At 44.1% G+C, this 19,436-nt stretch overlaps 2 protein-coding genes across 2 annotated transcripts; both read left to right on the plus strand.

The window, feature by feature from the left end:
* The first annotated feature begins 5,020 nt into the window (after window positions 1–5,020).
* On the plus strand, window positions 5,021–8,847 carry LOC308579561 (uncharacterized protein). The gene is made up of 2 exons (XM_081214122.1): window positions 5,021–6,010; window positions 8,471–8,847. Exons 1-2 carry the CDS (start codon window positions 5,113–5,115, stop codon window positions 8,605–8,607), a joined length of 1,035 nt encoding a protein of 344 aa, XP_081070248.1. The 5' UTR covers window positions 5,021–5,112; the 3' UTR covers window positions 8,608–8,847.
* Window positions 8,848–15,624: 6,777 nt separating this feature from the next.
* On the plus strand, window positions 15,625–19,133 carry LOC308579564 (hydroxyacid-oxoacid transhydrogenase, mitochondrial-like). Its single transcript, XM_081214123.1, has 4 exons — window positions 15,625–15,760; window positions 15,884–15,980; window positions 17,215–17,372; window positions 18,751–19,133. The coding sequence occupies exons 1-4, from the start codon at window positions 15,635–15,637 to the stop codon at window positions 18,832–18,834; spliced, it is 465 nt and encodes a 154-aa protein (XP_081070249.1). The 5' UTR covers window positions 15,625–15,634; the 3' UTR covers window positions 18,835–19,133.
* Window positions 19,134–19,436: the final 303 nt, after the last annotated feature.

Consider the following 19,436-nt stretch of genomic DNA (forward strand, 5'->3'; position numbering starts at 1 on the left):
GGGCGATCTTAAAATGCTGGCGGGCGGGAGCGAAGCGTTCGCTGCCGACCCCCAGCATTTTAAAATCTCCAAGGGACAGCAGAGAAGTCTCTGTCCCGGGGAGATTTTAAAATGCTGGGGGTTGGGAGCGAAGCGTTTGCTGCCGACCCCCAGCATTTTAAAATCTCCCCGTGTCCCGGGGAGGTTTTAAAATGCTGGGGGTCGGGAGCGAAGCGCTGCCGAGCCCCAGCATTTTAAAATCTCCCCGTGTCCCGGGAAGATTTTAAAATGCTGGGGGTCGGCAGCGCTTCGCTCCCGACCCCCAGCATTTTAAAACGCTGTTCCGAAGGGGGGGGCGGGAACACCTGCCCCAGCCGCCCCACTTCGGAACGCTGTTCCGAAGCGGGGAGGGGGGGCGGGGACACCTGCCCCAGCCGCCCCACTTCGGAACGCTGTTCCAAAGCGGGGAGGGGGGCGGGGACACCTGCCCCAGCCGCCCCACTTCGGAACGCTGTTCCGAAGCGGGGAGGGGGGGCGGGGACACCTGCCCCAGCCGCCCCACTTCGGAACGCTGTTGCGGGGCGGGGGGCGGGAACACCTTCTGAAGGCGGGCAGGGGGCGAAAGTCTTTGTCCCCCCTGCCTGCCTTCCCAGGGGCTTTTAAATCGCCCCGGACAGCGGAGAAGTCCTCCGCTGTCCGGGGCGATTTTAAAATGCCGCCCGCCAGCATTTTAAGATCGCCCCAGACAGCGGAGAAGTCCTCCGCTGTCCCAGGGTTTTTTAAAATGCTGGGGGTGGGAAGAAAAGCCCTTGTACCCCCCCCCCAGCCTTCAGAAGAGGTCCGGGGACAGACTGTCCCCGGACCTGGTCTGAAGGCGGTTTCCCTAGGAACGCATTAATTGATTTTCAATGCATTCCTATGGGAAACCGTGCATCGCAAGACGAAAAAACCGCAAGACGAAGAGACTTGCGGAACGAATTAATTAGGTCCAGTTATAGAGATTAATTTTTTTAATGTGTGGGCATCGAAATCTGTTGTCATTGTACCGCTTTATGTGCACCTTATGTCCTAAAGCACACAATGGCAATAGGAAAGCGACTGATTGAAAATGGGATCCTTATTTTACTGGTGTTCCAATTTGATGCTTGCAGTATATCTGAATGGGACACAGCTGGTGCTGTGGTCTAAACCACTAAGACTTGGGCTTGCCGATCAAAAGGTTGGCGGTTCGAATCCCCGCGACGGGGTGAGCTCCCGTTTCTCCATCCCAGTTCCTGCCAACCTAGCAGTTCGGAAGCACGTCAAAGTGCAAGTAGATAAACAGGCGGGAAGGTAAACGGCGTTTCTGTGCGCTGCTCTGGTTTCGCCAGAAGCGACTTAGTCATGCTGGCTACATTACCCGGAAAAACTGTCTGTGGACAAACGTCAGCTCCCTCTGCCAGTAAAGCAAAATGAGCGCCCCAACCCCAGAGTCGTTTGCGACTAGACTTAACTGTCAGGGGTCCTTTACCTTCACCTTTTTTAGAATATCTGAAAGGGTAATGGATGAAGCTGACTTGCATGATTTTTACACATTGATTCTTGAGTGTATAGATAATGCACATTAGGTTGTAAGTGTGGGAGCTCTGTGCAAAGGGTTCTTTTGAACAAACAAGCCATGGCTCATCTAACGGCACACATTGGATTTGAATTCCAGCATAGGACTACAAGAACCCATCACTAAGTAATGTTTAGGTGAAATCGTGAGCCCATTCTAAATGTAACTTAGTATTTCTAAGGCTATGTGTGGCTAAGAAGTGCTTAACTTGGTTGCATTTTATTCATCTTGAAGCATTCTTCATAATTACAACAAAACTTGAATAATTTTATTTATGAGATTCTGGAATATGAAGGTTTGGGAAAGCACTGTAAAGTGGCATAATCTGCAAATAGTGGTGTATTGTTAAAGTTAAGAATGATTAATAGCACAAGATATAAATATCACGTGGCAAAATATAAAAGCAAATTTATGAAGCAATGTAGTATTCCTCTGGGACTTCTTGGCTAATAAGTGTGTTTACTACTCTTCACAATCACCATATCCTGAGAAATAACATTGAATGTGCTTTTCTTTTTTAAGAGTCCATGAGAAATGACTGTGAAAATAAAGAAGCAAAACTGGAATCATCACCTAAACGAATATCTCCTTTGCCAAAACCAAAGGACAACAGTAAAAATATTTCAGAATTAAAAGACAAGTTGGGACATGTTGCATGTAACACATTTAGTGAATTAAAATCAGAAGCAGTGATAGAACCTGTTGAAATAAAGTGTGTTTCAGAAAGCCATCAGCTAAAGGGAATGGACTCTGAAAACGGACACAAAATTGATTTTGTGAAAAAAACAGTTGCAAATTCTGGGGCAGTAGATATAGAAATCATTGGACCATTGCCTTCAGCTAGAAGAACTAGAAGAGGGGAAGCTGATGAATCCAGATCCGTAAAAGAACATGATGCAAAAAATACACAGAGGCATACAAGCAGCACCCAGAGAGCAGAATCAGTCAATTGTGTGCAGGCTAATGAAAACTTTGACCAGAACATCACTGAAATAAATCTAAAGCAAGAATCTGAAAGCAACACATCTGCAGTTGAAAGTGAGGGGGGAAAGGCAGCTCAACAAACTAAGGCAAGTTTAGAATTAGAAGAAAATGCAGAAATACAAGACAAAATAAAAAACCAAAAATTTGAAACTTCAGGAGTGGAAAGCGCTGAAAATGTCATACTTAAAAGAAATAGAAGAGGAAAGGCTGCTTCAATACAAGCAGAATTGTTTACAACAAACACAGATGTTAATGAGGCTAAAAAGGAAAGTCTAAGACACACAACACCTAAAACACAGGTTTTGGAAAAGACTGCAACAGATGTTAAAGAAAATAATGTTAGGAGAAGGAAAGGGATGAAAGTTCATCTTCTGTGTGATAATTCTGTATCACTTGGGGAAAAACATATGCTTGGAGATAAGGATGGTGCTTATGAAGAACAAAAGAGTACTTCCATTGCGTCACAGCCAGGCATGCAGGAAATTCAAAATGAAGAGAATCCTGATGAAGCGCAAAAGGTGCCATTGGAAAGTGTGCAAACTCCTGAGGAGCATAGTCCACCAAGAAGGCAGACAGTAGCACCCAGGAGAGGAAGAATCAAGCGAGCCATTTCCCAGGAAACAACTACAGAATGTGACAGTAAACAGACAGTTGATACAGAAGACCAAAATATGCTTGTCACTGTAAAAGAGAATCGACCAAAAAGGGGCAGGGGAAGAAGAGCTGTTCCTGAATGCCAGATATCACCTCTTTTGGAAAACGTTGCTCTTACAAAAGAGAGTCCAACAGTGGACAGCTTTAGTTCTACCCAAGGAAAATGTTCTTTGCAAGAAACTCAGACTAAAGAGAATCTTGATGAAATGCCTAAGATGCCCTTGGAAAGTGAGCAACCTCTTTTAGAGCACAGTCCACCAAAAAGACAGAAGATAGCAAAAGGAAACCCACCGAGGAGAGGTAGAAGCAAACAAACCATCTCTCCTGAAACACTCACTGAATGTGACAGTAAACAAGCAGCTGATACAGAAGACCAAAATATGCCTGTCACTGTAAAAGAGAATCAGCCAAAAAGGGGCAGGGGGAGAAGAGCTGCTCCTGTATGTTCAGTGACATTGCCTCTGGAAGACATTCCACTTACATATGAGGGCCCAACAGCAAACAGCATTAGTTCTGCCCCAGGAAAGTGTTCTTTAGATGAAGTTCAAAAAGAAGAGAAACCTAATGAAACTGAGGAGGTGCCTTTGGAAGGTTTGCAGACTCCTGCAAAGTATTGTCCAGCAAGGAAGCAAAAAGTAGCAAAGAGAATGCTGCCCAAGAGAGGGAAAACCAAGCAAGACATTTCTCAGGAAACATCCATAGAATGTGAAAGTAAACAGACAGCTGATAGAAAAGACCAAGCCATGGTTGTCACCATAAAAGATAATCAGCTGGAAAGGGGCAGAAGAAACCCACTCAGGAGAGGTAGAAACAAACAAACCATTTCTCCTGAAATACTCACTGAATGCGACAGTAAACAGGCAGGTGATACAGAAGACCAAAATATGCTTGTCACTGTAAAAGAGAATCAGCCAAAAAGGGGCAGGGGGAGAAGAGCTGCTCCTCCTGTATGTTCAGTGACATTGCCTCTGGAAGACATTCCACTTACATATGAGGGCCCAACAGCAAACAGCATTAGTTCTGCCCCAGGAAAGTGTTCTTTAGATGAAATTCAAAAAGAAGAGAAACCTAATGAAACTGAGGAGGTGCCTTTGGAAGGTTTGCAGACTCCTGCAAAGTATTGTCCAGCAAGGAAGCAAAAAGTAGCAAAGAGAATGCTGCCCAAGAGAGGGAAAACCAAGCAAGACATTTCTCAGGAAACATCCATAGAATGTGAAAGTAAACAGACAGCTGATAGAAAAGACCAAGCCATGGTTGTCACCATAAAAGATAATCAGCTGGAAAGGGGCAGAAGAAACCCACTCAGGAGAGGTAGAAACAAACAAACCATTTCTCCTGAAATACTCACTGAATGCGACAGTAAACAGGCAGGTGATACAGAAGACCAAAATATGCTTGTCACTGTAAAAGAGAATCAGCCAAAAAGGGGCAGGGGGAGAAGAGCTGCTCCTCCTGTATGTTCAGTGACATTGCCTCTGGAAGACATTCCACTTACATATGAGGGCCCAACAGCAAACAGCATTAGTTCTGCCCCAGGAAAGTGTTCTTTAGATGAAGTTCAAAAAGAAGAGAAACCTAATGAAACTGAGGAGGTGCCTTTGGAAGGTTTGCAGACTCCTGCAAAGTATTGTCCAGCAAGGAAGCAAAAAGTAGCAAAGAGAATGCTGCCCAAGAGAGGGAAAACCAAGCAAGACATTTCTCAGGAAACATCCATAGAATGTGAAAGTAAACAGACAGCTGATAGAAAAGACCAAGCCATGGTTGTCACCATAAAAGATAATCAGCTGGAAAGGGGCAGAAGAAACCCACTCAGGAGAGGTAGAAACAAACAAACCATTTCTCCTGAAATACTCACTGAATGTGACAGTAAACAGGCAGGTGATACAGAAGACCAAAATATGCTTGTCACTGTAAAAGAGAATCAACCAAAAAGGGGCAGGGGAAGAAGAGCTGTTCCTGAATGCCAGGTAACAGCTCTTTCTCCCCTCAAAAATAACATTTTACCATTGCCATCCTCAACCAAAAGCAAAGGTGCTGTGGAACAGCCAAGTGAGGCTTTGGAAATTGCAACTGTTGCAAGTGAGAATCTGCCACGTAGAGGCAGAAGAAGAAAAGCAGATGAGGCAATTGCAGCAAGCTCAGTTTCTGCAAGTAAAAAGCCCATATTGCTTGATACTGGGAATCAAGAAGACATGCCAGAAGTTTTAAAAGGTGTGACAATAGATAATGTTTCCAAAAGAGGTAGAAGAAAGCAATCGGTTCCTTCTGAAATCTCAACAGAAAGTAATGGCCAACCAGTAAGTGACAACAGAAAGGTCTCTTTTGTAAAAGATAAGAAGATGTCTTTGGAAAGTAGTTCAGTTTTCCAAAACCAATCAAAGGGGAAGAGAGTAAAAAGAACTCCATCACGGGTACACCCTTCTCTCAAAGTAAGCATCACTCTAACATCACCACCTCCAGACAAAGGTGAAACTGCCAGTGAAAATGATGCAACTGGAAAAGGGAAACTTGAAAAATGTGGCAGAAGAAACAAAATTAAAATAGTGACACCTTTCATGTCTGTCAGAAGAAAGCACAACCTTCCTGAAAAGGAAGATTTTCAGGAAAAACAAAATGTAGATGTTGGAAAGCTAGCTATAGCCAATGAGAAAATAAGCAGAAGAGGTAGAAGAGTTGATGCACTTGTAGCACCTATTTCTGCTTCTCTCAGAACCAACCGTAGATTGAATGCAGGGGGTGATGATGCTCCTAAAGATCGACAGATGATTCTGAAGAACAAATCAAAATCTAAAGCAGGTATGTCCATGGTTTTTTCCTCCTTATTTCAGAGTTCTTAATGTTTAAGATTCTAAGCTTTCGATTCAAAATTAATGGAAAACCTTAAAGCTTTGGTGAAAAGTTACAGTAGCACACCTGAAATTTAGATACCATCAATTTCATTTCAAAATTTCTTTGTTGAAGATGCCATTGGCAATGTAAATCAGGGTGAGCAGACTTTACTAAAACTCTGAGGTCTAACAATGAGAACCAGATGTAAATGACATACAGATGAATTAAAGGAAAGTATGCCTCTGAACACATCCAGAGCTTTGGAATTAGGTTTCTGTACCAGAATTAAAGGGAGCAGACAGGCCTTTCATAACCCAAAGTCCACTTCTAGTTATATACCTTCATCTCAGCAGCCTTAGGTGGAAAGGGCTAGGAAGGGTGTTGCTATCACTAAACAAGTGGGAATAAAACTTTGTTGTTAGTTTGCTGCAAATCACCTAGAGATAAAACTCGAAAAACCATCCCATTATTGAAGTATATAGTAGGAGTGTGACTGATCTTCAGAAAGGTTCCAGTTTATAGTATATAGTGAGATGGCCACCGGATTCACATATTTCTTACGGAGAATTGAACTTCTGGATTCATAAGTGGGATATCTGGAAAAACTGGTGTTCTCCCTCTTCCCATAACTTGCTTAGCTGTTATTTAAAAATAGACTTTAAAGTTTATTGGTTTTTCCTGTTTATGAAACCTATTATTACTATTATTATAAATAACTACTATTATTAGTAAGAGTTCCCTAATGTCCTGAATGCTGTCGTTTATTTTGTATGGGTGGGGGAAAGAACTGTAGCCTAGGGAAAGCAAATAAACAGGAGACCTCTAATGCAGATATGTTTACAGAGTAACTTATATAAAGTCATTAATATTTAATAAACATTAACCATGTTAGGTGAGATCCAAAGGGCTATGCACAAAACTTGCATGTAGATCTTAGTACTTCAGAATTCCTCTTATGAGAAGCTACTCCTGGAAGTGGGATGAGATGAAGAACCCACAGTCAGGAGCGGTTTCAGAAATTTTTGTGCACAAGCCTTCGGGAATCTTTGAATCCACCATCATTAGTATTATTATTATTAAAATTAATATACTGCCCTATACCCAGAGGTCTCAGGGCAGTTCACAGAACAAAATAAGAATATAAAACCACAAAATATATTACCAAAATAAAAACTAACTCACCCCCACAAAAAAAAAAACACATTTTAAAAGGACATAGGATGTCATTCTTCATAGTTCTATAAACCATTTGTCCACTGAGGAGACAGAATAATTTTCTGCCTGCAGTAGCTGCCTGTTTGGCTTCCCTTTCTAACCACATTACCAAGGTGGATTGTTTTGAATCAGCAATTCAAAAAGCATGTTGAAAGCAAATTTTCTATTTATCATGTATTTCAGGTGCGCGGGAAATTTTCTAAACTCCCATCAGCCCCAGCAAGCCAATGGCCTGGGATGATGCAGAATTCAGTTCAGCAGCATCTGGAAGGCTAAATGTTCTCCACACCTGATATATTTCCTAAGCAATAATGCCAAATCTATTGCTCTGCTTTCCTTTGAACCACATCAGTGAAGCAGGACCACACTTGTCTAAGCTTGTTTCCTGAGGAGGTCACTTCAGTGCTGCTAATGCAACGATTTGACTTCACCCTTGGAAGGTGCCCTTCATTGTCTCTTGAGACAGATGGACGCCAACAATAACAGCAGCATATACTTTCACATTTCCCATTAAAGGGAATACCTTTAAAATATTTCTAATTAGATAATACTGCTGTCTTGTGATCAGCAGCTACAAACAAAACTGAAATGTCCATAACTGATAGGTTGAAGCAAAGTCTGCTTGTTACTACACAATATAGAACATTTAATTTTTATGAGTTGAAATAAAATGCCTTCTTTGGCAGCTTGAATGTCAATATATCTGAGGAATCATCTTGCTGTACTTAGAAAAGTCTCCTTTGATTCAAAGGTATCTAGCATTGATTTGGTTTAGAGATGAACTGTGGGGCTAACATGCTTACAGATTTTTAAAATAAGTAATGCTTAGAATTTACTACTTACTATTTTTTAAAGTTATCTGCTATGGTCTGAAATAGCTTTCAATAGGACAATATTAAATTTCCTCCATGTGAACTTTTTGGAAGCAGTGATCCTGAGGTGGGTTTGAGGGATCCTGCACCTTGCAGCCAATTTCCTTAACTGTGGCCTTATGTGAGAGATAGGACTCCAAACATCTACCACAGGGTTTCCCTTAGTTATAATGTCAAGTCAGTTTGGAAAGAGTGAATAACTGCCTGGAATGAACTGCTCTGAACAGAAGAAAGATATCTTGATAATTAGAATGATATATTTTTATCTAATCTTGCTACTAAAGAGAGAATATCAAAAAGTTTGGCCTCAAATCATCTTTCTTTTTTTTTTAACAACTAGAAAGCATTGAAAAGACACCATTAAAAAAAGAAAAAAAGAAAACAGTGAAAGAAGAACATTCCAAATCTACAGTTAAGCCTGCTGGAGAAACTGAAGGCAAGACAAGAGGGAGGAAAACAAAAAAAAAAGTTTTGTAATTTTTGGTACTGGGTTTGTGTAGTTTTTTTCCTTCAGAATAAATGGACATATATGGGTTGTAAAGTATGTTTTGCATTTAGAACCTTACTTTGTTTCTGTAACTTCAGTTCATCCTTCAACATTGATGCTTTCCCATCTGTATATACATTTTCATATATTTTACAGGGCTTTTTGTTTAACACTGTATTGTGTTAAGATAGTTTTAATTCAGGTGTTAATTGTTATCTGATGTTTACATTAAACCATACTGTCAGGGAACTGCCATCGGAGCATCAGGCGGTGGAGGGTCTCAGGGAGGAAGAAAGAGACTCAACAGCTGAGGCAGGAACCAGCAGGGGGAGGAGTGGATCTCTGAGGGAATGCGAGCAGGAGGGAGGGCTCAGAGACGCTTCCAGCGAGAACAGTGGGGAGGTATCTGAGTCTCCCATAGGGAGACCCACACCTCGCCGGAAACTGTCACGCCGTGAGTCCAGGAGACGCGTTTCCGTTAAGGAGCTTCTTTGCTGGAAACGCTTCCGCAGACAGCCACTGTCAGACTCTACGAGTGACTAAGAGCAGACATGTTTGTGGAGCTCTGTCACACACAGAGGTTTGTGGAGTCGCACAAACTCTGAGGGAGCACGATTTTACGCACAAGCAGCTAATCATCCCATTACAGCAGTCTGACAGTCTCTGTACGCTGCCTGTGCAGGAGAAAGCATCATGAGCGAACCAGCCGGAACCGGAGGAGCAGGAGTTGGCGCTGGTCCAAGCTTGGAAGAAAGGTACCGAGCGTTGGAAGTCCAACTTGCGCTGCAGACGGCGAGGCTTGAGGAGAGAAGGGCTCAGGATGCAGACAAGAAGGGGAGAGCCACTCAGTTCCCCAGAAAGGTACCAGGATTGGTGCAGAAGTTTGGGGGGGACCCCAAGGATTACCATGCCTTTAGGACAGAGATGCAATATGCCATTAATGTGCAGTTCGATGAGTTCCCTGATGAGGAATCGCGAGTTGCTTTCGTAATTGGGCATCTTGAGAAAGGGGCGCGGGACTGGGTTCGACCCCTAATGGCAACGCACAATGACGTCCTAAAGGACACGATGAAGTTCTTTAGAGCAATGGATATCATGTTTTCCAGCGATATTGAGGAAGGGGTGGTGCGCAGACAGCTAATGGCTTGCAAGCAGGGAAGCCGATCTGTCCGTGAGTACTGGACTGAGTTTACCATGCTGATTCACAGACTGGGTTGGGATTTATCGGCGGCACCTATTCAGATGCTATTTGAAGAAGGTCTTTCTTCGGCTGTGAAAGACGAGCTGTCCCGGAGCCCCAGGGCGGTGTCTATGGATCAGCTGACCAAATCTGCGCTGACCATAGGAGCGCGTCAGGAGGCAAGAGCCTTGGAGAGGCGGGAAGGGAGAGGGGAACGTTGGAAGGAGTTCCGCATTCCAGACATTCCTGAGCCAGCTTTCCCGCCGGCAGAGCCGATGGAAATCGGAACAGCGCGCGCGCGCGCATTTTCAAAACCCAGTGAGGGGGTTAAGAAGGAGGGAAAAGGCGCCCGGAAATGCTATCTCTGCCAACAGCCAGGCCACTTTGCCAGAGTCTGCCCCCAGAGGAAGGAATGGCAAGGGATGGTGGGAGCTGTTGAGGGAGGAGAGCAGGGAGAAACGGAGCAGGTAAAAGCCAACGCCTGGTTGCCACAGTCGGGGCACTGCAGCCAGGCCAAAGAGCAGTGAAAGTGCCCGTGCCAGAAGCTCCTCAACCTGCTCTAGTTATTGATGTGTCGCTAGAGCTGCAAAATGGACACCCCCTAAAAATAAAGGCGCTGTTGGACTCAGGCAGCTCCTGCAATTTTATGAGCAAGGAGTTTGCTGCTGAACACCAGATACAGACGATCCCTTTAAGCAACCCCCTGCAGGTGACCACGATCGATGGCAGGGAGTTGTTGGGAGGAGGAGTCAGCTTGCAGACCGTCCCAATGATAATGAGGGTGGCAAGGCACACAGAACTGATAGCGTTTAATGTGGCCACCTTGGGAGGCGCTCCCATTATTTTGGGAATGAGCTGGCTAGCGCTACATGATCCGCTGGTGGGCTGGCATCAAAGAGTGGTTTCCTTTGGTTCAGCACATTGCTTAGAACACTGCAAAGGGGAAAAGGGTTCAGCAGGGGCCCAAGCCACCCTAGCAGGGACTGAAGTAATGGAGAAGGTGAAGGTACCACCACAGTATGCAGATCTCAGCGACGTGTTCAGCGAGAAGGAAGCTGATCAACTACCCCCTCATAGGCCCTTTGATTGCCAGATCAATCTACTCCCTGGAGCACAGCTTCCTGTGGGCAAGTTGTATGCCATGTCAGACAGAGAAATGCAGGAGTTGCGAGAATTTATTGACAAGAACCTGAAGAGGGGCTTCATCAGAGAGTCCAAAGCAGCGGGGGGTAGCCCAGTGTTTTTTGTGGATAAAAAGCACACGGACAAGCCGAGACTTGTATGTGATTTTAGGAGGTTAAATGCAGTGACTGAACCAGTGACTTTCCCTATGCCCAGGATTGATGATATTTTGACCAGGGTGAGGAAGGGAAAGATTTTTACAAAGCTGGATCTAAGGGGGGCGTACAACCTGATACGTATAAGGAAAGGGGATGAATGGAAAACCACCATGTTTACCCCTTTGGGGGCATTTGAATATCTCGTTATGCCTTTTGGATTACAAGCAGGCTCAGCGTGCTTTCAATCTTTTATGAACCACGTACTGGGTCCTTTGCTCTACAAGAATTGCGTTGCCTTCCTAGATGATGTGTTGGTGTATTCGGAGAATGAGGAGCAACATGTGAGAGACGTCAGAGAAGTGTTGAGCAGGCTGCAAGCCAACAGGCTGTGGGTGAAACTGGAGAAGTGTCAGTTTCATACCAAGGAGGTGGAATTCCTGGGGTACCGCCTGTCAGACAAGGGATTGGCCATGGATAAGGTGCAGGCAGTGCTGGACTGGAAAACACCCAAAACCAAGAAGGATGTGCAGAGGTTCCTAGGGTTTGGAAACTTTTATCGTAAGTTCATCCGAAACTTCGCCCACCTGACGGCGCCCATTACGGACTGTCTCAGCAGTAAAAAGAAGTTTGTATGGACGGCGGAGGCGGAGCGAGCGTTTGAGGAACTGAAGAGGGCCTTCGCCTCGGAAGAACAACTTCTGCATGTGGACTTACAAAAGAAGCTGAGGGTCGAAACAGACGCATCTGACAGAGCCATAGGGGCGGTGCTTCTTCTGCAGTCGGGGAAGGAGGAGTCAGAGTGGCGACCGTGTGCCTTCTTTTCGCGAAAGCTGAACAAATCCGAGAGGAACTACACGGTGTACGACCGGGAACTTCTTGCTATTCATGAGGCTTTCCGGAAATGGAGGCACCTGCTAATTGGTGCACAACATAAGGTGCAAGTGTGCACGGACCATAAGAATCTAGAGTATTGGAGAACTGCGCGAGTGCTCAACCAACGGCAGTTGAGATGGGCCCAGGAGTTCTCCAAATTTAACTTTGAGATTTGTTACGTGCCAGGCCCAGAGAACGTTAGGGCGGACGCTCTCTCACGCAAACCTGAATATTTGGAGGGGGAGGGAGCACCCGAAGAGACCCATGTCATTCCAGAGGACCGCTGGGTGTGTGGGGCGGCATTGGTGGGGCAAAGGGAGTTGGTAGAGGGCACGGTGCATGATGAATACGCCCAGGACAAACTCCGGGGTCTCAGGAGGGAGGGAGACAAACCCGGGGGTTTTGAGGAGAGAAACGGGGCATTGTACTACAAGGGAGCGTTATATATACCCGAAGGGGAATTGAGGGAGAAGGTACTCAAGCAACTGCACGATAGCCCCACAGCAGGGCATTTTGGGCAACACAAAACCATGTGGCTGGTTACCAGGGAATTTTGGTGGCCCAAGGTCAGGGAAGATGTGCGGGAGTATGTGAGAGGGTGTGAACAATGCCAACGAGCCAAGGGGGAGAGGCGGGCACCGGCAGGTTTATTAGAACCACTACCCACACCTGAAAGACCGTGGGAAGCAGTGGCCATAGATTTTATGACTGATCTGCCAAGGTCTAGAGGGAAAACAGCCATCATGGTTGTGGTAGACCTGTTAACTAAAATGGCCCACTTTATAGCCTGCTCACATGCGGTCACAGCAGAAGAAACAGCCAAATTGTTTGTAGAAAATGTGTTTAGGTTGCATGGCGCCCCCTTGAGGGTGGTTTCAGACCGAGGGAAACAATTTACTTCCAGGTTCTGGAGGAAGCTCATGAGCTTACTGCATGTTGAGGTTAATTTCTCAACGGCCCGTCATCCAGAAACCAACGGGCAGGCGGAAAGAGCTAATGGTGTCCTCCAGCAATATTTGAGGTGTTATGTGAATGACAGAGAGAATGATTGGGTGGAGAAGCTGGCGTTGGCAGAATTTGCCTACAACAATGCAGAGAACGTGTCCACGGGGATGAGCCCCTTTTTGGCTAATCACGGGTGCCATCCCAGAGCCTTCCCAGGGGGGGAAGGGGAGAACTGGAGCGTTCCAGCTGCAGAACAGTTCGTTGAAGAAATGGAAGCGATCCATCGCCAGCTCCAACTCAACTTAAACAGGGCTAAGGAGGAATATAAGAGGCAGGCAGACAAAAACAGAAGGGAAGGTGAAAGCATCAGGGTGGGGGACCAGGTGTGGCTGTCAACCCAAGGGTTGCCATTCAAAGGGGGTTGTAAGAAGTTAAGACCCAAAAGGCTGGGACCATTTGAAGTCATGCAGCAGGTCAACCCAGTGGCTTTCAGACTCCGGTTACCGAACCACATGAAGCTGCACCCAGTTTTCCACAGGTCATTGCTGTCACCGTATAAAGGGGACAGTGAAGGGGGGGTCACTAGGGGACCAGCAATGGAGGAGAAGGAACACAGCTACCATGTAGCGGAGATCCTCGATTCCAGGTGGAAGGGAGATCAAGTTGAGTATTTGGTAATGTGGGAAGGGGAACCGGAGTCGGAAAACACCTGGGTTAGGGCAGAGGATGTCAATGACGAATTTTTAATAGAAACTTTTCATCAGAGGTTCCCACGCAAACCTCAGCCTGTAGCGAGGTTCCGAAGGAAATACTTTGCCACCACCGACGAGGAAGAGGAGTTGGAGGGGTTCACAGATTCCGAAGAGGAGGAGGATTCAGCGAGCCAGGACGGCGATCGATGGAGGGAATTGTTCGAGACGTCTGAAGATGAAGAAGATTCTTTTCGGGGTTTTAACCCTTCACCTCCCAGGGAAGAGGAAATGGGAGGGGGTGAGGGGGGCCCTGGAGGGGAGGTGGATGTCAGGGAACTGCCATCGGAGCATCAGGCGGTGGAGGGTCTCAGGGAGGAAGAAAGAGACTCAACAGCTGAGGCAGGAACCAGCAGGGGGAGGAGTGGATCTCTGAGGGAATGCGAGCAGGAGGGAGGGCTCAGAGACGCTTCCAGCGAGAACAGTGGGGAGGTATCTGAGTCTCCCATAGGGAGACCCACACCTCGCCGGAAACTGTCACGCCGTGAGTCCAGGAGACGCGTTTCCGTTAAGGAGCTTCTTTGCTGGAAACGCTTCCGCAGACAGCCACTGTCAGACTCTACGAGTGACTAAGAGCAGACATGTTTGTGGAGCTCTGTCACACACAGAGGTTTGTGGAGTCGCACAAACTCTGAGGGAGCACGATTTTACGCACAAGCAGCTAATCATCCCATTACACATACCTTGTCTTAAAATAGTATCCTTTTATATTGTTCCAATCCCTGGTGAATATAACTGCTAAAAAAGCATGTTAGACTATTCTCTGTACGCTGGCAACATTCAGTTAATGCTTTACTGCAATTTTAAAAATATATATGAGAATAGGCAATTAAAAGAAGAAGTTAATGCAATTTGGAGTATGCAGGAAAGGACAAAGATAAATAATAATAATAATAATAATAATAATACAGTGGTACCTCGCAAGACGAATGCCTCGCAAGACGGAAAACTCGCAAGACGAAAGGGTTTTTGGTTTTTTGAGTTGCTTCGCAAGACGATTTTCCCTATGGGCTTGCTTCGCAAGACGGAAACGTCTTGCAAGTTTGTTTCCTTTTTCTTAAAACCGTTAATACAGTTGCGACTTGACTTCGAGGAGCAACTCATAGCACGCGGTGTGGTAGCCTTTTTTGAGGTTTTTGAAGACTTTGGTGATTTTTGAAGCTTTTCCTAAACTTTTCCGACACCGTGCTTCACAAGATGAAAAAAAATCGCAAGACGACAATACTCGCGGAACGAATTAATTTCATCTTGCGAGGCACCACTGTAATAATTTATTATTTATACCCCGCCCATCTGGCTGGGCTTCCCCAGCCACTCTGGGCGGCTTCCAAAAGAATATTAAAATACTATAATACATCAAACATTAAAAGCTTCCCAAAACAGGGCTGCCTTCAGATATCTTCTAAAAGCCTGGTAGTTGTTGTTCTCTTTGACATCTGGTAAGGAACCGCAGAAAGAGGGGGAAGGGAGCTGAAATTGAAAATGTTAAAACTTGATTAAATAATTGTTGCAATTCATATAAATGAAAATTATAAATAAAAATGTAATAAAAGAAAAGAAAAAGAAGCGCTGATCTGTCTTCCCCATACATAACCTGTATCCACTACATGCAGAGGTTGCCATTTGGATGAGCAGCTACTTCACATGTGAAAAAGGGTCTAACCCTATTTGTCTCCAGAATGAGAAATGTAGGGATATTTGCTTGTGCATTCAGGTGAAAATGGTTATCAACCTCTTCCTAAATTAGCTTCCACATACTTGCATACGACACTTTTGGACACCCAAGTAATTCTGGATCAGGGACTTTTCCCCTGGTGTTGTTGTTACGAAAGGGTTATTGCCAAGGTGCTTCTTAACCCTTTGGCCCAACTGAGACACCAGCAATGTCAGAGAGGCATTCATAAGCCTCTTAGCGACTCTCTGCACCTCCTCCAATCAATTATATTCAAAATACTGTTGAGTGTTTTCTAGTTGCTTGTAGAGTTTATTTATGTTCCTACCTTTTCATACTAAAACGAAGGTTTTCTTTCCCTCTAGCCATGGCATGTCTTATCCTATTTCTGGCTTGGTGAAGAATTACAAAGCAAAGGATTACAATGTGGACCACCCTTTAGTGGTAGCTACTTAATGCACTTGCTATTTAATTTGCCTGAAAATGATATTGCTGCTACTTTCAGGACTGAACTTGGAACAATATAGGTTGCCTGGTTAATGCATGCTGTGCTTTTCTTTCCTGCAGCCTCATGGTCTTTCCGTTGTCCTCACGTCCCCAGCAGTGTTTACTTTCACAGCCCCTATGTGTCCAGAACGTCACTTGGAGGCTGCACAGATAATGGGTATGATTCTGTTGATAAAATGTGAGAGTACATGCTTTCGAGGTTGATAGGCAAATGTCATTCAGCCCTTCCAGGATCTGCACCTTTTTTATGTCTAATGCAACAGACATGCAATATTATTTTGTTTGAGGGTTCTCAAACTGGTATAAGGAGCTTTGGTAGGTTTGGATTTTTTTAGAACCAACGTCATCCCCTCTCCTCCCCAATGTAGTGGTATTCCCCCCAGTGGATGGGCACAAGCTGCTCCTAGGTCTGGATTGGAAGCTGGGGTGAGGTTTGGGTGCAGAAGAGCACCAAATCCATCTTAAATGTACAAGCTGAATTTGCCGGTATACAATTGAATCTCACCCACAAAACAGCAACTGTTGGGAACTGGACTCAGCTAATGTGTCAGATTTACTGACAAGCAAAACCAGTCAGGATTTTTAAAAAAAGGAATTTGTTGATTTATCACTTAAAAAAGAAGAAACAAGCACCGACTCAGGGTGCTTCCAGACAAGGGAATAATACTATAGTGAGGTCACTGCCATATATTTTTTTTAAAATCATGGGGTAAATTTGAATAAAATGGAGGTATGGGGATATGGGCAATTTTAATCTAATTATGTTGTGTGGACACCAAAATATTTACTTGCATGAGGAGCACCTGTTTCGCAATAAACACCTATCTGGAAACACCCTCTGACTCATAAAGGTTAGCATGGACAGTTTTGATATCACAAACATCAATGTGTGATTCCTGGATTCCACTGATTTCATTGCAATGACCTTCCTGTCCTATAGGTGTTTTGTGTTCATCAGAAGAATTAGTCAGAGCAAGGGGCCCACAATCCTAACTTCAGTCTGCATGTGCATATTTGCCTTAAGCAATACTTAGTGAACACACGATAAAAATGCTAAGTGTGACTATACCTCTCATGGGTCACTCACAGCCTTTGTGTGTTTTCCACAATCTATTGCCACCTATCAGACTGATGGTAGTAAAAGCATAATGGGCAGAGCAATTGGTTCTCATGCCAGTTAACTTGTTTTTTGTTGCTGCTGTTCTCTTCCAGTTTAGATCTAAATCATATTTTTAGACTCCTTTAATTGGGAAATAGTTTCATTCAGTTTATTTCATTTCATTTTTAGAGAAATGACTGCTTTGTGTGCGCACGCGCATTTAGTATATTCAGCTACTGCTACAGCTGAGGGATCTCTTTTTATTTCCTCAAAGTTCCTCTTTTTATTTTAGGTGCTGACATCAGCACTGCCAAAACCAAAGATGCGGGTCTTGTTTTGGCAGATACTCTCCGGAAATTCTTATTTGATCTGAACGTTGATGATGGCTTAACTGCTCTTGGTTATTCTAATGACGATATCCCTTCCTTAGTCAAAGGTACCCTCCCTCAGGTAAGACAGGTGGCAAAGACCATTTCTCCTAAAATAAAACACTTACCTTTTTTTAAAAAAAAAATCATTTATTTTTAAGATGCGAATATAACAGATGGAATATCCTTATTATTAATATCAGTAAGTGATGCTTATATAAGTCCTAACCTAAACATACAGTATACATTTGCATAGGTATCAAAACTGATACTTATAAGCCACACATTCAAACATACTCACAAATGTAGAAAGGGCAGTGAAATGTTCAGACCACTGGCGGATGTTGATCCTTCCGTCCTTGCAATATAAGTCACTCTGCAACCATAAGGGCTCAGAGGATTAAAATAAAACATTTACTGTAAACGTTTTCCTTTCTCAGCTTTGTTTCTCTGTGGCAGCAAACAAGTAACAATTGGATAAAATCCGTAATCCATTTTTCTTTATGCTATGCAGAGCATTCGTAGTACAGTGGTACCTCTGGTTACGTACTTAATTTGTTCTGGAGGTCCATTCTTAACCTGAAACTGTTCTTAACCTGAAGCACCACTTTAGCTAATGGGGCCTCCTGTTGCTGCCATGCCGCCGGAGCACAATTTCTATTCTCATCCTGAAGCAAAGTTCTTAACCCGAGGTACTATTTCTGGGTTAGCAGAGTCTGTAACCTGAAGCATATCTAACCTGAAGCGTATGTAACCCAAGCTACCACTGTAGGAGGCAGAGACGACTTCTTTTTATATTGACTTTTCTCCATACATTATTTTGTACATTCTCTAAGAAGGAACCACTAATGATAAACAGGTTTATCCTCAGAAACCTGCTGTGCACTGCACTGCACTGAGTTTTTGGTCTCTGATTAGCTTGGAGATGTGAAGGCTTCCTCCCAAATTCATTGTGCATAAGATTTCATATATAGAATTGCCTCAAACGAGGAGTGAAGAACTTCAGTCTTGTGAACCAAATCAGGCCTTCCAGGACTCTCTCTTGGCAATTTCCCCTTCATACCCGTATGGGTGCTTTTGCCTGGCTGGAATTTGTCTTTGGACTGTGACAATAATACCTATACCTTATTTGGATGGAAGATGGAAGAGTGTGTTTGTGTGTGTAGAAACTTCTGACTTACTTGTGGCTTGAATGCAGTCTGCTATATAAAGGTTAGTCTGTTGCTCCTCACACTTTTGCCTCTGGCCTTCACCACCACTGTTCTCCATGAAGGAATGTGTCTGTCAGACCAAAAAAGGATCTCCACCCTATCTTTTAAACTGTAGCAAGGCATATGCTCCACTCAGTTACTAAGTTGTTGAAGAACTTTCAGCCTTAGTCATCAGTGTGTACTCAACTGTTGATGATTGCCAAAACCTTTACATAATTCAATTTATTTATTTATTTTTGTTTTTTTAAGGAAAGAGTGACTAAATTATCTCCCCGTCCTCAGACTGAAGAAGAATTATCCGCCCTTTTTGAAGCTTCCATGAAACTGTATTAGATGTTCTGTTTTAAAAAGAATGCTTTCTTCAATTGCATCTAACTCGCATGATGCAATTCAACTCATGACTGTCATATGAATGAGTGTAACTCCATATTCTAAATTGAAGAAATCTTGCCCATTTCTACATATATTTGCAATCCGAAATATTTCTGCTTCCTTTATTGGTCACTGGAACTAATCACTGATGGTTCTCCCTTGCCTTCCTAAGAACTGTACAGTAATTCACGTCCTAGCATGTCACATGAAGTGGTCCAGATATCACAGATACAAAAATAAAACTTTACAAGTTCGGAAAGTGCCGTCCTCTACAGCCACTTCACATTCAGAACTCCCTTGCATACAAAGGATGCTTTGTGTTTTTTATGACTGCCTTGAACTCTTGGCTCAATGAGACTGCTACCCACCCATTCTGTGTAAGGACTCTTTTATGGCCAAATACCGGATGTAGGTCTGTAAGTCAATTTATTGCTTGTAAAAGAGGTTGGGAGGAGGTGAAATGCTTTCTGCTTACCCCAGATCGGTGTATCACTCAGCTAATAGGCATGCAAACTTCAATGTCAATATATGTCCACACTCTCTTGGAGAGCTTTTGCAGCTCA

This window comes from Podarcis bocagei, assembly GCF_964188305.1.
Source record: "Podarcis bocagei genome assembly, contig: HAP1_SCAFFOLD_208, whole genome shotgun sequence".
Classification (NCBI taxonomy): Eukaryota; Metazoa; Chordata; class Lepidosauria; order Squamata; family Lacertidae; genus Podarcis; species Podarcis bocagei.

Excerpts from the sequence above, each read along its gene's own strand:
- LOC308579561 (XM_081214122.1), top strand. The coding sequence starts at position 5,113 with ATGCTTGTCACTGTAAAAGAGAATCAACCAAAAAGGGGCAGGGGAAGA. Across the intron at positions 6,011-8,470 it reads CAAATCAAAATCTAAAGCAG|AAAGCATTGAAAAGACACCA; the intron begins GTATGTCCATGG and ends TTTAACAACTAG.
- LOC308579564 (XM_081214123.1), top strand. The coding sequence starts at position 15,635 with ATGTTCCTACCTTTTCATACTAAAACGAAGGTTTTCTTTCCCTCTAGC. Across the intron at positions 15,761-15,883 it reads ATGTGGACCACCCTTTAGTG|CCTCATGGTCTTTCCGTTGT; the intron begins GTAGCTACTTAA and ends TCTTTCCTGCAG. Across the intron at positions 17,373-18,750 it reads TCAAAGGTACCCTCCCTCAG|GAAAGAGTGACTAAATTATC; the intron begins GTAAGACAGGTG and ends TGTTTTTTTAAG.